Source organism: Rana temporaria, chromosome 4, assembly GCF_905171775.1.
Source record: "Rana temporaria chromosome 4, aRanTem1.1, whole genome shotgun sequence".
NCBI lineage: Eukaryota > Metazoa > Chordata > Amphibia > Anura > Ranidae > Rana > Rana temporaria.
Genome location: NC_053492.1, coordinates 315,374,035 through 315,392,054, shown reverse-complemented (window position 1 = coordinate 315,392,054; position 18,020 = coordinate 315,374,035). Strand labels below are relative to the sequence as shown.

Genomic DNA, 18,020 nt, shown 5'->3' with positions numbered 1-18,020 from the left:
TGTTTTAACAGTGGGTATGGTGTTCTTGTGGTCATAGTCAGCATTCCTCCTTCTCCAAACACGTTGAGTTGATGCCAAAGAGCTTGTTTTTGGTCTCATCTGACAACACTTTAACCCAGTTCTCCTCTAAATCATTCATATGTTCATTGGCAAACATCAGACGGGCCTCCTGTACATGTGCTTTCTTGAGCAGGGGGACCTTGCGGGATTTCAGTCCTTTATGGTGTAGTGTGTCACCAATTGTTTTCTTGGTGACTATGGTCCCAGCTGCCTTGAGATCACTGACAAGATTCTCCCATGTAGTTCTGGGCCGATTCCTCACCATTCTCATGATCATTGAAACTACACAAGGTGAGATCTTGCATGGAGCCCCAGACCGAGGGAGAATGACAGTTATTTTGCAAATAATCGCAACAACTATTGTCACCCTCTCACCAAGCTGCTTGGCAATGGTCTTTTAGCCCATTCCAGCCTTGTGTAGGTCTACACTCTTCTTCCTGACATCCTTGGACAGTTCTTGGTCATGGTGGAGAGATTGGAATCAGATCGATTGCTTCTATGGACATGAGTCTTATACAGGTAAGAAGGTGCTCCTAATCTCGGCTCATTACCGGTATAGAAGACACCTGGGAGCCAGAAATCTTGCTGATCGAAAGGGGATGAAATACTTATTTCACTCATTGAGATGCAAAATAATTTATAACTTTTTTGAAATGCTTTATTGTGGATATTTGTTATTCTGTCTCTCACTGTTAAAATAAACCAACCATTAAAATTATAGACTGATCATTTCTTTGTCAGTAGGCAATTGTACACAATCAGCAGGGGATCAAATATTTTTTTTCCCTCACTGTGTATGTACACATACATATATTATATACACACATACTTTTTTTTTAGCTCACCATAAAAGTTCAAACATCTAAAAACACTCTGGTCAAGTTAAAATCACAACTTAAAAACGATTGTTAAACATCACTCTAGAGTCCAAAGGCCTGCGATATTTTCAATACTGGTAGCGAACTCTAAATTGTACAAAATAACAATCTATGTCATGGCAGCAAATTATATAGTGAGAGCAGTCAGCCGTTAAGACCTTCAACACAATCTGCCAACAATCAAGGCTGGCAAGGCAGTTTCTCCAAATTGTATATATAAAGGTGGGTGGAAGTACTCATATAAGCTGCTTTGTCTACTGTATCGGAAATTTGCTCAGTGTTGATTTATTATGCCCATGTTGTTCCACTTAATTAAAATGATGTCACACAAAATGCTCTGGCAAAATAATTTCAAACAGCATTAGCTACAGTAAATTGCAAAGGCCAAGAGGAAGAGGAGAAAATATATTCATTAACCCTGCTGTTAGAGTGTACATCAGCAATTATAAATCTGCCAAGTAAGACTTGTTTATGAGAATTAACTTTAGGGTCTGCATGCTTACAACTTGAAGGGTAAATGTACAAAATGTCACAGGTTCCTGTCTTTATATGCATTGAAAAAAATGTGTGAAACCTAAATAGAAAAGAACACCCATAATATAAAAAGCATTGTTGATCAAAACATAATACCCAGTCAGATACAGGATTGTTAAACTGGCCATAAATTATATTCATTGAATATTATTTATAGATGAAAAAAGTAACCATTACTGCAACCATTTCAATAAAAACAGATGAATGCCCGCATGCAGATGGGCTACCTTGATCCATTTTGTGGTTTTTGTAAGGTGGTTGAAATTGCCTGTTCACATGTTGAGTACCTGATGACTCTCCACAATTTCTCCAGCAGGGCCAACGTGTAAATACTCCATACACCCTCAACACCAAGCCTAGGAAGGCCAAAAGTGCAGCAAGTGACCCACACCAGCCCTAAACAATCCAAATGATGCCAAGCGGCATTAAATTGCCACCAAGCACCAGCTTCAGTGTACAGGAGGGACAGCCATCAAATGCCCCATAGTACGCCTACGGAAACTTCACCGGTTATCGCTCCTGAAACTGGCCGCTGGAAAGATGTGCCCCCTCAACAAATTTTAGAATGGGGGAGGAAGCAGGTTTAAAAGGATAAGTTCACCTTTGGGAACATGTTACATGTTTCACCTATTAGGGTGGAACATGTAACATGCAGCCGCTTCGCCCACACGTCCACATCATTCATTCACAGAACTAAGTGAACTTATCCTTTAAGTATAGTTAGGATTTGAACGGACTTCTACTTTAAAGCGGAGGTTCACCCTAAAATACAACTTTCTACCATGCCATCCAGCATACTAGCGTCAGCTACAGTATGCCTTTATTTATTTTTTTGCGCTGTACTCGCAGTTTAATCCATTAGCTTCGTTTCAGACTCCCCGTGGGGAGTAGGCGTTCCTATGAAGAGGGGAACATGATTGACGGCCGGCTATGGCACGTCACGCTTCCCGAAAATAGCCGGAGTAGGACTCGGCTCTTCACGGCGCTATACGGCGCCTGCGCACAGACTAGAAGCTGACTGCGCAGGCGCTGTGAAGAGCCATGTCCTATTTCGGCTATTTTCGGGGAGTGTGACGCGCCATAGCCGGCCGTCAATCATGTTCCCCTCTTCATAGGAACGCCTACTCCCCGCGGGAGTCTGAAATTAACCAATGGATTAAACTGTGAGTACAGCTAAAAAAATAAAAACAAAGGCATACTGTAGCTGACGCTAGTATGCTGGATGGCATGGTAGACAAAAAAATTTTTTTAGGGTGAACCCCCGCTTTAAAAGTGGAGGTCCACCCTAAAAAAATAAAAAATACACCAAAATCCTGCAAAAAAAATAAAAATGGAATTTAGTTATTTTTTCACAAAAAAAAACAAACACCTTTAATTGTTTGTTTTAAAATGTTGCAAAATGGGTAATTTTTCTCCTTCACGGATATGTGTAAAGGCTGCACCGATAGATGGCACTGATTGGCAGCACTAATAATTCCCATCTCCCTTTTAGACCCCTTTCACACTAGAGCGGTTTGCAGGCGCTATTGCGCTAAAAAAAGCACCTGACCCTAAACAGCTGCTGCTGCACTAGCAGGACAGTAAAAAAGTACTGCTAGCCGCATCTTTGGAGCGGTGAAGGAGGGGTGTGTATACCGCTCCTGCCTATTGAAATCAATAGGACACTGTGGCTATACCACTGGCAATTACAAAACAAAATAAATCCGCGCTGATGGGTGAGCAGTCATTGCGCAGGCGCCGTATAGAGTCGGCTCTATACGGCGCCTGCGCAGCGACGTTCGGCTTCTTTCGAAAAGTCGTGATGCGCAGTATGCGTCGGTCGGAGGAACGTCATCAACTAGGAACGCCCAGACCCGCAAGAATCATACCCGGAAGCCGAGGGATGAAACGGCGATAACGAGGTAAAAAAAAAAAAAAAAAAGCCTACCCGCAGTGTAATCAGTCTTCTCAATGTATTGTTAGAATTTTTTTTTAGGGTGAAACTCCACTTTAAAGATCAGCTGAGCAGATTTTTTTTTTTAAAACCTGGATGCATTCCTAAATGCACAAGAGATAACTGGTTTTTGACATTTATGCTGGGTTCACACATTTCAGGTCCGACTTCAGCTGAAATCTGAATGTTTAGCTGAATTTAGACCTGAAATGGACCAAAAGACGCACAGGACTCTGTGCAATTCGCACCGCTGCAGAGATGTGTAAACCAGCTCCATAGAGAGCCATTCAATTTGCATAAGTGTGAACTCAGAGATAGTTGATCCAGAGAATATCTGACAGGGGGGACGGGAGGGGGTGGCACAAGGAAGGCCCGCCCCGCTGGAGCCATTTGGTTCAAGTCAGGATGAGGATGAGACAATTATTCAGTTGTATGTGTAAATTTAAGATTGCGCTACTGAGCTCTATAAAAAATTTGTTTCCGTAAAGTAAAAAAAGCAGCTAGCATGACCAATATGTGAAAAAAATGGCCACAGCCAAGATGGTTGAAAATCAAAGTGTTAAATATCCAAGATCTATTTATTAAACAAAATAATAATATAAAAAAAAATTGTGCATACACACACTGGACGCTAAAATAATGTTATAAAAAACGCCAGTAGCTTCGCAGGGAGTCTTAATGTTTATTAAGGCTCAAAACCGCAAAAAAAAAACGCTGGGAGAGCCACGTTTGAGCTTTGATTAGCGTTTGGTGTTTTTTTTTTTTAGGTAAAAACTGTTTGAACGCGATTTTCGGGCGTTCAAAAGAAAAACGCCCAAACTCCAATATATCAGCTCCAGTGTGTATGGAGCCTAAAAGGCCACAATGTCAATGAACTTTATATATTTAAAAATGGGTATTATGATAGAAAATCAGTCCTAGTATGGCAATACTGCAACCCTACCAACTATACATATTTTTGGGGGTGATATTAGGCTCATATTTAAATTGCTAAATGGCTCATTACCACATTTACAGGTTATAACAAGGTTTAGGCTCAATGCACACAGAAGCTAATAAACTGCAGTTTATTGGCTTTTTGGCATTTTTTTTTTTTTAAAAGCCCATAAACTGAACTCTATGTTAGCCTATGTGCCCATGCACACATGGGCGTTTTTTTAGTGTTAATGAGCTTTGGAGTTTATTGGCTTTTTTCTGAACGCTCGAAATTTGCGTTTAAAGTGCAGTTTTTCGGCAAAAAAAAAAAAAAGAAAAACCCGCTACACTGAAAAACGCTAATAAACGATATTGCAAAAACGCTAAAAAACTTTGAAAGGCTCCCTTTAGCTTCTGTGTGCAAGGAGCCTTAAAAAACTGTCAGTAAAATAAGCTCAACTCCCCAATTCTTCTAACTTGCTTATAAAACCCAAATAAATAAAAAAGTACACAAAGATACAAAACAACAGCTTAATATTTTTCCAATACAGTAGTGTAAGGCCTCATGCACACTGGACGTTTGACGTCGGCAGAATGGCACGGCTGGGCAGATGGACGTACCGGCACGTCCTGTACATCTACCCAGCCGTGGGTCGCGGGCGCTCGCCCGCGACCCGGTCCGATGCTCCGGGACCTGCGGACCCGATCGCCGCTGGGGTCCTGCGATCGGTCCCCGGAACTAAAGAACGGGGAGAGCTGCGTGTAAACACGGCTTCCCCGTGCTTCAATGTGGCGGCTGCATCGATCGCGTGATCCCCTTTATAGGGAGACACAATCGATGACATCACTCCTACAGCCACACACCCCTACTGTTGTAAACACACACTAGGTGAAACATAACCCCTTTAGCGCCCCCTGTGGTTAACTCCCAAACTTGCAACTGTCATTTCCACAAAAAAACAATGCATTTTAAATGCATTTTTTGCTGTGAAAATGACAATGGTCCCAAAAATGTGTCAACATTGTCCGAACTGTCCGCCATAATGTCGCAGTCACGAAACAAAACGCTGATCGCCGCCATTAGTAGTATTAGTAAGTAGTAGTAATGCAATAAAACTATCCTCTATTTTGTAAACGCTATTAATTTTGCGCAAACCAACCAAACGCTTATTGCAATTTTTTTTACCAAAAATATGTAGAAGAATACCCATCAGCCTAAACTGAGGGAAAACATTTTTTTTATATATTTTTGGGAGATATTATAGCAAAAAGAAAAAAATATTGCATTTTTTTCAAAATTGCCACTCTATTTTTGTTTGTAGCACAAAAAATAAAAACCGCAGAGGTGATCAAATACCACCAAAAGAAAGCTCCATTTGTGGGGAAAAAAGGACGCCAATTTTGTTTAGGAGCCACGTCGCACGACCGCGCAATTGTCAGTTAAAGCGGCAGTGCTGAATTGCAAAAAGGGGCCTGGTCCTTTACCTGCATTTTGGTCCGGGGCTTAAGTGATTAAACTCTCCATCATGTTATCCTATGTGTCCATGCACACATATGCTGTTATCAGCAGTTTTGGGGAATGGCATTTTTGAGCAGTAAAAAAACAAAACACAAAAACAAAAAAAACAGTGGGTTCTGAGAGACATTTTTCACACTAATGTTGATATACGTCGATAAACGCTCAAAAACTTTTACCAGCGTTTGGTAATGTTGTTGGTCCATTGAAAAATAAACTTTTTTTTTTTTTTTTGAATAAAGAACGCTAAAAAACGCTAATGCGGAAAAACACAATTAAAAAAAAAAAAGCTACTGGCGTTTTTAGAATGGTATTTTAACGTCCAGTGTGCATGAGGCCTAATAGTTTTGACCTGGGTGTTTACATTTACATATCTCTATCTCAACATTTCCTCCCAATTTAGAATTAAATAATGCACTACTTATAATGTAGTTCTTTATTTTAGTGTAGCAGAGTAACAAATGCCAACAATATTTACATGAGAAATTGTATATCTTTTCAGTATCTTAATATTCAGCAATTACGATTGAGATTTTATTTGGTTAGTAAATTCCCCAAAGTACAATTAATCCCCAGGTTCCTCATTTTGTTGCCATGATTAAACATTTTAACAAAATGGTCAAAAAGTATGTGCAAGCTGTTTATCACTGCTGCCCTTTGAGCTCCACAATACTCAGAGGACATTATGCTTTAGATGTGATAATTACAAAGTTCTTGAATTTGACTAGGAAGCCACAAAGGAACACACCAGTAGCGAATTATACATTAATCAGTTTTTTTTATCAGTTATTATAAATTTAAAAATATTTATTTATATGCGAGAATAGTTTTAACACTTAAGAACATTTGGATGAAAGACTGTTGTGTTAAGCAAGTCTACAATTAACTATTCAATTCAACAGAGGTTCTACTACAAAATTAAAAGAAAAAAAAATCCTGTGACAAGGGTTAGCATTTGTTTTTAATAGGTTTAGAAGTCTATGTCTTCACAGTAGGCAGACCCAAACTTGATTGAAACCTGTTTAAGGCTGGCCATGCATTATACAATTTTCTTGTACAATTTTTCTTTAGATTTGCCAAAACCATAATAAACACTCAATTTGGATGTAATTAGGCAGGCCCTTGCACTACATAGCTGAAGGTAAATCTAAAGGAAATTGAATAATTAAATTGTATAATGTATGGCCAGCTTAAAATGGGGTACACACTAAAAACATCGGGCAAACTCTCGCCCTGATTTTTCTCGCTGTTACACAGCAAATCAAAACCGATGAAAGAAAATTTGTACGGAAATTCTTACGAATATTCTCGTACGACAAAGGTTTTTTATTTTTTTCTGATCATGCGCAGTCTCTTTTCTGATTTTTCTTGTACAAAAATCGTACAAAAATGGTACACATTAAAAGAAAATCCTTCTCTTCCCAAAACGAGATTTTCTTTGAGTTTGTCCCTTCGTAAGAAAATTCGGCATCATGTGTACACACTTTACGTAAATCGTGCAAAAATTCTTTGAACAAAAATGTTTGCCCCGATTTTCTTATAGGGTGTACAAACCCTTAGAGGGTCACTAAAGGAATTTTTTTTTTTAGCTAAATAGCTTCCTTTACCTCACTGCAGTCCTGGTTTCATGTCCTCATTGTTCGTTTTTGCTTTGAAGTAGCTGTAATTCTTCTCTGATCTCCACACTTCCTGCTTGTCTGGCTCCTTATGAAAAAAACTTATGCAAGCTTCTCACTGTGGTCCATGATCAAGAAGGTGTGATTACTGTGTGTCTAAAACTCCTCAGAACCAATCAGATTCATTTTAAAAACAAACACTGCCCTGTGTTTGTTTTTGTTCTGTGTGTCTCTGTACTTCACAGAAACATGAAACTAGTTTAAAAACAAAAACTAAACTGCAGGCACATTATATGATTGATTTATCTATTTTTAATCATTTTTAAAAGGAATCAGTGTCTCTTTACCCGGTAAACAGTCATTTCCTTTACTGCTCCTTTAAGTCAGCCTCAATCCTTAAATTAGAAGTCAAGACTAAAAAAAGTTAGACTCTGTAAGCCAACACTGATAAAAGCTTTGGTAGGATTTTCGCTGCAAGATTTAAAAAAATAATAAAAATAAAAATAGATCATAAATCTGCTTTATGTTCTCTGCTGGAAATGGCAAAATCAAATTCTTGGTTAAAAGACTGAACATAGCTTATAAAAAATAAAATGTAATACTATTGATTTAAATGCTAGCTTTAGACAATCATATGTAGGGCTGCAACGAACGATTATTTTCATAATTAGTTGGCCGATTGTTTTTTCGATTAATCGGATAAAAAAAATTATTTATCCTTTAAATCTCTATATGCCGTGGATAGAGATAGAGATAGAGATAGGGATAGATATAGATATAGATATAGATATATATATATATATCAGCTATATGGTTAGGGAACAATATTTAATCCACTCAGTAACAGAAGAGCTATACAGTATATACTATTCATCTGGTACATATCAGACAAATCAAAAATTGTATTTAAAGAAGGAAAAAAAAAAAACCTAGGGCTTCATGCACACTTGCTTGAAAAACATTGCTTCTACAGGAGGAGTTTTGTGTTCTGCCTGTAGAAGGCAGCTCAATGTGTCCATTTCCATGTTTCTGATTGGAGCTTGGAGGCAGAAATAAAACATTTGTGTTTACTCCCAAGAGAACACACTTTAAGCCCAGTGTGCATGGAGCCTAAAACCCTGCTTTGCAGATTTTCAAACAGGATTGTAATACAATACAGTATTATCCATGACAGACTCCCTTGTCATAGGCAGGTAGCTTGATGTAACCTACTGCCACTTGCTGGCCATACACAAATGTTTAAGAATGTTCGAAGAATTTTCAGCTGCTTCTATCTCGTGTCAGACTTATGCTGATAACAGAAGAATGGAGCAGCAGAAAAATCACAGGACTTGGGTTTAAAAAAACACTACAGATACATGTGCCCAGGTCAAATTTCATGAATCTGGTTTACATCCACTTTAATGCTCAGCTAATTTTGATCCGATTTGATGCTTGCCTTAATTATCAAATCTGCAAGCCCTCTTGATTAATCCTCAAAGCTTACTTCCTACAATTTGCCCACACACCTGACCAAGCCTAGCCCTACTGTTGCCATGGTGATGTGATGCTGCAATCACATCAAAAGCCATCTCCACGATAAGCAGTAAACAGAGGAGGATTTATTTTCAAACCCACATTTCTTCTCGCTTCCCCTAGCCTAGACCATATCATCTGTCGATCTCGGCATGACATTCATGCCAAAACGCAGGAAAGACTGGGCAACTCAACTAAGTAAAAGGAAAAAAAAAAGGCACAAAAAAAACGGAAAGGTAAAGTTTTAACCACTTAACCCCCGGACCATATTGCTGGTCAAAGACCAGGACACTTTTTGCGATTCGGCACTGCGTCGCTTTAACTGACAATTGCGCGGTCGTGCAAAGTGGCTCCCAAACAAAATTGGCGTCTTTTTCCCACAAATAGAGCTTTCTTTTGGTGGTATTTGATCACCTCTGCGGTTTTTAGTTTTTGCGCTATTATCAAACATAGAGTGACAATTTTGAAAAAAAATTATTTTTTTACTTTTTGCTATAATAAATATCCCCCAAAAATATATTTAAAAAAAACTTTTTTTTCCCCTCAGTTTAGGCCGATACATATTCTTCTACATATTTTTTGTAAAAAATAAATAAAATCACAATAAGCGTTTATTGATTGGTTTGCGCAAAAGTTATAGCGTTTACAAAATAGGGGATAGTTTTATGGCATTTTTTTTATTTTTTTTACTAGAAATGGCGGCGATCAGGGATTTTTTCCGGTACTGCAACATTATGGCGGACACTTCTGACACATTTTTGGGACCATTGGCATTTTTATAGCGATCGGTGCTATAAAAATGCATTGATTACTATAAAAAATGCCACTAGCAGTGAAGGGGTTAACACTAGGGGGTGAGGAAGGGGTTAATCATGTTCCCTGGGTGTGTTCTAACTGAAGGGGGGGTGGACTGACATGGGGAAATGACAAATCGCTGTTCATACATTGTATGAACATATGATTGGTCACTTCAGGACCGGGAGCTGTGTGTTTACACACACAGTTCCCGGTTCTTGCTCTGTAACGAGCAATCGCGGGTGATCGCGACTGCCGGGTACGCGCGTCAGGAGCGGGGGGGGGGGGGAGCACGCTCCCCTATTGGCTGCTGGGAGAGGTGACGTATAGCTATGTGCTCTCGCCCAGCAGAGCTGACCTGCCGCCGTATAACTTGAACATGGAAACTATACAGGATGCATTTTCATTTGAGACAAAATTGGAATTGGGAGTTTGTCCTCTTTAAAAGTGGTTGTTAATCCTCTGGCGTCACTGTAACCTATAGGTAAGCGTAGCTTACCTATATGTACTGGAAATATCTCCTAAACATGCACCGCTCATTCATAATGGTAAAAGATCACTTCAGCGGCGAGGCTCTGAAATGCATCTGCAGCTGCTTTTACTTCATACAGGGCAGTGGCAGATACTATACACAGTGTTGTAAAGTGATGTTTTACAATGCTGAATGAACAAGGAGAGCTAATTGTTCTTTGATAATAGTAAAAAGCCACTCAGTTTAGTGAGGGACGGGACTATGCCGTCTGTACCTCTCCTCAAAAAAACATATTTGGCTTTAAAAAAAGGGTAAAGCTACAGCCAACATAAATAGGTGAGTTTTGGGGGGCCAACGAGGTCCCCAATCATAATGGCACTATGGATAAATTATCTTTGACCCCTGGTGAATTAAATTCAATAAAAAACTATTCTGTGTAACCGTACACAACATGCTATTCATGTATGGATGTTTTTCTCTTTTGGACAGTGCATATTACGGTCATGCTTATTCTTTTAGGTTTCTGCAAAAAAACTAAACTGGAAATTCTTGATTCCACCGCGAATGGTTTATTTCCAAGCACAACAATATGTGCATTTACCAGAAAGTCCACTTTTTATTGCATCTATTCTACACTAGCATTTCACAACCCTTTTTCACCCTCTAAAAATGATGTACACTCTAGAAGCACCCTTTCAAAATGGACAGACTTGAGGCACCCCATTCTTAAATGTAAAAACTGTAAAAGTTCTACATTATGCAGCAAAATCCACACAAGTAGGACACACAACCATAGGAGGCGATTTATTCTGCCAAAGCAAATACACCGTTTGCAAACTTGTACTGACTAGTATTCCAATGTTGAATTCTGTGGAAGAGCTGTGACCAGAAACCCATTTCTTTAAAGCATAAAAGCCCAACAACCTACTTATACACAGACTAGCAGAAAACTAGCAGCAGGCGTTCTGAAATTGGTTCCCTAACAATTGCAGTTTGTATGCTGAAAGGCTAGCGAATGGTACACAGGCAGCAGTGGAATACAGTGGTGATTTCCTCCACATTTGGTGTTGAATTTCTGCAAATGGATTTGTTGATTTGGCAAAAAATGCATGGTGCCCTCACTGTTGAAAAGCACAAGCATATTCTTCAACTTGTTTATCTTTTAAATGCTTGGCAGCCTAATTTTTTTACCATGATGACCCCCAAAAAAACGGTCAAATCTATAACCATCTGAAGCAAATAGAATATGGAATCCTACCCCCACAGAGCTCTGATGTCAACAGGCAGGCTGTACCAAGTTTGTGGTGGAACTGTGACAAGTTCTCCAGAATGCTTGAACTACCAAATATGTATTTTCAGACACTACAAGCGGTTCATACCAGATGCTTTGCAGCGAGTTTTTAACTGCACCAGATGCAGTCCATTTACCTAGTTCACACTAGTGCAGCCAGTTCCAGCACAGAAAAAAAAACTGGAATGCAGCAAAACACATGCAAGTACACCAGAGATTGATTGGCAAGTTAAGAAAGGGGGGGGGGGGAGAACCCCCTCCAAAAAAAAACACCACTGAAACATATTGAGAATGCATTACAAATTTCTGACTTGTAAAGCCCTTGTATGGAGAGCAGGAAGTGAGGTGAAATTTCTCCGATGGCCCACCCCACATAGCAGTAAAAGCCTGGTACACACGTAAACTGAGAGATCGCCATACTAACACAAGCAAGGTCAGTGTGGTGATCTCCCCCGCCACTGTGCCCTTGTGTTCGTCACTCAAAGCCATTGGCTGCAAGCGCTGATTGGCAGTTGGTTTCCACCACGCCCCATTGACAAAAGCCGACAGACCAGCTTCTGTCAGAAAGACAGCTGTACAAACTCTGACCAAATGTTACTATTACATTAAAATGCGTTTAGGAGCATTCACACCTGAGCGACAAGATGCGTCACTTTTTTGTCACATTTGTTCAACAGCATAGGGTAGCCTATTCGCTTGAATGCTGTTCCTGTCTTAAATCGTTTTTTTACCCCCATTATATTTAGGTCCAAGTGAGTACCATTGCAACAAGATTTCCACTTCCAGTGAATGCACCCCAAATAAAAAAACGCTATGCAATAATGGTTAATCATTACAGACTGCAGCCGTTGTTCCCAACTTGCAAAGTCCTTATAACAGGGCTCGACAAATCCCGGGCGCCAGGTCGCCATGGCGACTAGAAATAGGGCCCTGGCGACTTGGCTTGGAAGGGGGGGCAAAAAAAAAAAGAAAAAATTTTTTTTTTTTTGTTTTTTTTTTTTGAGCTGGGGCCATCTGGTGGTGAGCCGTTGGTATAACAAGTTATTACCACCAGATGTGAGCTGGCGCCATCTGGTGGTGGCCGTTGGTATTACAAGTTAAGCATTACAAGTTAAACAGCAATTCTAATGTTGTTTTTCACTATTTTCACTGCCATCTTCTTCCCTCTAATTAGAACCCCCAAACATTATATATATTTTTTATCCTAACACCCTAGAGAATAAAATGGCAAACGTTGCAATACTTTCTGTCATGCCGTATTTGCGCAGCGGTCTTACAAGCGCATTTTTTTTGTGAAAAAAATACACTTTTTTTAATTAAAAAATAAGACAATAGTAAAGTTATCCCCATTTTTTTTTTATATTATGAAAGATAATGTTACGCCGAGTAAATTCATACCCAACATGTCACGCTTCAAAATTGCGTCCGCTCGTGGAATGCCGACAAACTTTTACCCTTTAAAATCTTCATAGGCGGCGTTTAAAAAAAATCTACAGGTTGCATGTTTTGAGTTACAGAGGAGGTCTAGGGCTAGAATTATTGCTCTCGCTCTACCAATCGCGGCGATACCTCACATGTGTGGTTTGAACACCGTTTACATATGCGGGCGCTGCTCACGTATGTGTTCGCTTTCTGCGCGCAAGCTCGTCGGGACGGGGCGCGTTTTCTGGCTCCTAACTTTTTTACCTGGCTCCTAGATTCCAAGCAAATTTGTCAACCCCTGCCTTATAAATATGGAAACCTTGGTGTGCTCTGTAAGTTTCTTGTCTTGCATTATTAACTCAATGTTTTTATCAGAAGTCTATACAGATTTCAAGTCAAATTACAGCCATTCCCTACAAACTGGAGCTTCAACATTGCTGCGATACACAACATCTAAACACAGACTGCCTCCCACTTAAAGAACACATTAAAGCCCAACTTTAAATTTCATCTTAAAGGGGTTGTAAAGGTTTATTTTTGAAATTGGTTCCTTTAAGCTAGTGCATTGTTGGTTCACTAACCTTTTCCTTCAATTTCCCTTCTAACGGTATTTTTTCTTTGACTGAATTTTTCACTTCCTGTTCCTCCTCAGTAAGCTTGCCCCCATCATCCGAGACGTTCTGGCTGGGGGTTAGTCAGCGTGCTCGCCCCCTCCCTTGGGACTACATCCCTGCGGGGGATGTGAATGTTCACAGTGTCTCCCCTCAGGGATGTAGTCCCAACGGAGGGGGTGAGCACGCTGACTAACCCCCAAGCTGAACGTCTCGGATGATGGGGGGCAAGCTTACTGAGGAGGAACAGGAAGTGAAAAAGTCAGACAAAAAAAAACATTTAGAAGGAAAAACGAAGGAAAGGTTAAGTGAACCCAACAATGCACTAGTTTAAAGGAACCCATTTCAAAAATAAACGCACCGTTACAACCCCTTTAAGCAGACACTCTCCAATTTTAAAAATGGCAGTTAAAAGCACAAAAATAAAGCATTTCGTTAATGCATTCTTGCAGCACTTTTCCTTTCCATTAACAATTTTTTACTCAATTGCAATGGTCCTTTGAACTTCATACAAATTTTACCTAATTTTGCCTTGAGGCGATTAAGTTCGCATTTGTTGCGCTATACAAGTTACTCACTCAAATAGGACTACTCTGGGAAGAGTCAATTTATTAGCACAGCCCCCTCCTCACTTTTATTACCATCTTGCTGACCCAGCTCCTCTGCCCTAATTTCCCTACATTGACTATGTAGCTGCCAGGGTAGGAGCAACAAGGAATACTATCCTATGGATGTGATGTCAGCAGCCTTGGGCTAGCTATACATGCAACATTTCTCTAAATTAGCCTGTTGGAAAAAATGAAAGAGATTCTTCTATAGATGCTAAACAGCATGGATAGACAAGTCTTCTGTCTGCCATTATATTCAGAAAGTTGGCACTTGTGGCTGCCTGAATACATGAACAGTGACTACATCTGACTGGATAGCCAAAAGACAAATGTGTTTCCCACTCAATAAAACTGGGGTAACCAAATGCACAGAGGAACAAAGTAAATATGAATTTACTTTACATATGTCGTTATACTTACGTCAGGGTATTCTTTCACAGGCACATAAAGTTTTTCTTGTAACTGCACAATAGGTCCAATACCATCTGGCAGTTCTGAACTTCTCTTGTCATTGTTGCTACCATTCATTGTATCATTGTACATATCCTTTCGCACTCTGCTGATCTCTAAAGATGAAAAAAGAAAAAAAAGAAAAAATTGAAAAAAAACTAACATTCATTTTAACCTTAATTTTTAAAGCATAGTAAATCGACTAAAGAACCCATGTATTATAATAAACATTATTTAAAGAAATAGTACATTTAAAATACAAGCGTTACAAATGAAAAAAAAAAAATAAGCCTGAACATTACTTAAAACCTTCAACCCTTCCAATTTTTTAAATGAAGGTAAATTGGGTATCTGTCTCTCCAGGGGGCAGTGCCCTTAGTTTGTGATAATGTACACTTGATTAATCAGTCTTTCAGGTAAAAACAAAGTTGAACCACGGTAAGGGAGGCGATTTAAAAAAAGAGGCAGCCATCCGCCGAGTGTGTCTAGCAACTCTGCAAAGCATATAAAAAAAAACAGGGAGGGGGGGGGGGGGGCGCCTTTCTTAGTATTAAAACAGAATCATTTATTGCACAAGATTAAAAACACTTACAAGATATAAGTGGTAGTCATGCTCATCATAACTATGTAGTCCTGGCAGTTCTACCGTCTCCCACAGGCTCCTTGCATAATCTGGGTAGCTGGGAAAGGTTCCGGTGTGATGTTGTGCTGAATGGCTGTACATTCAGGAAAACCAGGAAGTAGTCTCTGCTGACCAGCTTGAACAGGAAGCGGAAATTATGCCACCAGCAGGGGGCAGGAGGAAGCTTCCTGAATGTAAAGCTATGCAGCAAAAAAAAAAAAAAAAAAAAAAATCACACCAGAACCTTTACCAGCTACCAGGATCGTGTGAGGAGCCTGTGGGACGCATGACTCCCACTTATATATTGTCAGAGCCGGTTTACACTGGGGCGACTCATCAGGCGACTCAGCCGCCTGACAAGTCGAGTCCCATTCTATTCAATAGAACCGTTCTAATAGGAGCGACGCAAATCGCTGCGACTTGTACGACTTTGGGGGCGACTTGCATTGACTTCAATACAGAAGTCATTTTGCAAGTCACCTCTAAAGTCGTCTTCAGGATGTCTTGCCGAGTCGCCCCCGAAGACCATCTTAGAATGGTCATAGGAACAGGTCTTCCAATATAAGCATTGTCCTCTCTAGTGACCAGTTTAACATTTTGTATTTCCCTTCCCGTTTCAGCGACAATGGTCACCAGGACGAGTGACCAGGAGTAAATCTCTCTAGTGGGTACACAATACATACACTGCGCACAATGCTATGATGACTGCATGATTCTGTGCATAGTAGCTGAAAAGGGGCTGTAAACTATTGCATTCTATGCGTTAAAAGGTGAAAAACCTTTTGTAGTGCAGCTTCCGCCCAAAGCCCCCCTTTTACTTAACTGAACCCTTTGTTCCAGCGACGTGGAGGGGGCACAGCAGCTCCAGCCGCCGTCTCGGGTCCTCATTGGATAGACTGATGCTCCTGCTATCAAATTCAGTGACACAGAAGTCAGGGCCGAGTCTTGCTGTCTTGTCAATGGACGCAGCAGCAGGACTTGGGAGCAGCCCACATGAGTGCCCCAATGGAAATCGGTTCACAACTGGTTTACACAAACCGGGGGGGGGGGGGGGGGGGAATTACTAAAGCTGGGTACACACTGTCAGTCTGACAGAAGCCAGTCTAACTACCGGCTTTTGTCGGCGGGACATCCTGGAAAACCAACAACCAATTAGCGCTAATGGCTGATCAGTGTATTCTGGTTGGGTGTGGCAGGGGGCAATTAGTGCTGGTATGGCGATCAGTCTAGTTTTTATTTTCTGCTTAACGGTTTAGGAGATATCCCATGCAGGTGCCAATATTATCGGCACATGCGCATTAAAGCAAACTGAGGGAATTAGCATGTATGTGCCATTGCTTCAGTGAGTGTGCCATTACCGGCGGCTCCCAGAGCGCTATACCCGGAAGTAACCCCCGGGAGAGATGTCGCCGGCCGGTGGGGGGTACGAGGACCGCTGTGGGGGCTTCGATGCAAGCTAATTTATAATGAGCTAGTATGCTATGCATACTAGCTCATTATGCATTTGTCTTGCAGGGTTTTTTGTTTTTGCTAGGGTTTACAACCACTTTAAAAGACAAGTGCCAACTATATCATACAAGCTTAAAATATATATCTCATTTAAATTCCTGGATACTTTAAGAATATACAGATAATGATTAAAATATAAAAACACACGCAGAAATGCACAAACAAAATAGCAGCAAACGTGTAGCACGTTTTTAATTTGAAAGGTCACTCACAGAGCTCTGCAGAAAATATTTCAAGTGTGTCAAATATATCGAAAGGGCAACAACATAATGGACCTGAGAGACCAATGAAAAATGCTGCCCCAAGCAAGCCAGCCAAACTCGCTCCCAGGGAACAAGCCTCCGTATTCTGCTCTAGACTGTAGTTTGTTTTACATAATCAGCTGGTTGATTTTTAAAATGATAACCAAATCCCTAGCAATGCAAGAGATTACTCTGGGATTAGGTGTTTGTACTCACTTGCTATTGTAACAGTCTTTACATTATTATGCTTTCTCTGCAGCCATAAGGTTATATTCAGCCTACATAGGCGAAATTTAAAGAGATTACAGTACCCTTGGCAAAATCCATAGATTTCATTCTGCTTGTAAAATGTTCAGTGTAAAACAGGACATTACCATCAAAATAAATAACGTTAACATATGCTGAAATAATTCATGCTTCAGGAAAATTATGAAAAAAGCATAATATTTCAAGTACAACAAGGGGTTCCTGTGTGAAAGCCTAAACAAGTATCAAATCCAGTTACTATGGCTTGCCGAAGTAAAAACACATTTCCTTTACATTCCATTCCTGAGCCAAAATCCTCCCTCATTTATGCCTTGCATGCCAGAAGCAACACTAACCCAAAAAGCAGTGGCCGGGACTAGGTGTGGCCAGTGCTGATTAACAAGCTATGGGCCTGTGAATCAGCAGGGAAAATGCAACCCTTACAGCCTGCATCTCCTGGGACTTTTCATACCACTGTTTCACAAACAAGTACAGAACAGAATACATGAGAATGGCAACTCTGCTCTGAATTCAGGAGCAGTGCAGTATTGTTGCCAGCTGATCTCAGGAAGCTGTATGATGTGGACTTTAATGGCAGGCTCAAAAGCCTAGTACCGAAAAAAAAAAACACAAAAAACACCAGTGTATAGGGAGTCCTTTTTTTATGCCTAATAATTTACAGTGATAAACACTGTTTACATTACATTCGCTTTCAGTATGTGGATGATGGCACTGTAATATTTTTAATAAAAAAAAAATCTAAAAACCTTTTCCCTAATCGATAC

At 40.2% G+C, this 18,020-nt stretch overlaps 1 protein-coding gene across 12 annotated transcripts in view; it reads right to left on the bottom strand.

Annotated features, from left to right (window-relative positions):
- Window positions 1-18,020, bottom strand: part of QKI (QKI, KH domain containing RNA binding) — a 224,014-nt gene that overhangs the window by 153,538 nt on the left and 52,456 nt on the right. For all 12 annotated transcript variants that reach the window (XM_040350617.1, XM_040350618.1, XM_040350623.1 and 9 more), the window contains exon 2: window positions 14,587-14,732. In XM_040350617.1, the coding sequence (XP_040206551.1) occupies window positions 14,587-14,732 (146 nt within the window). The remainder of the gene's footprint in view (window positions 1-14,586; window positions 14,733-18,020) is intronic.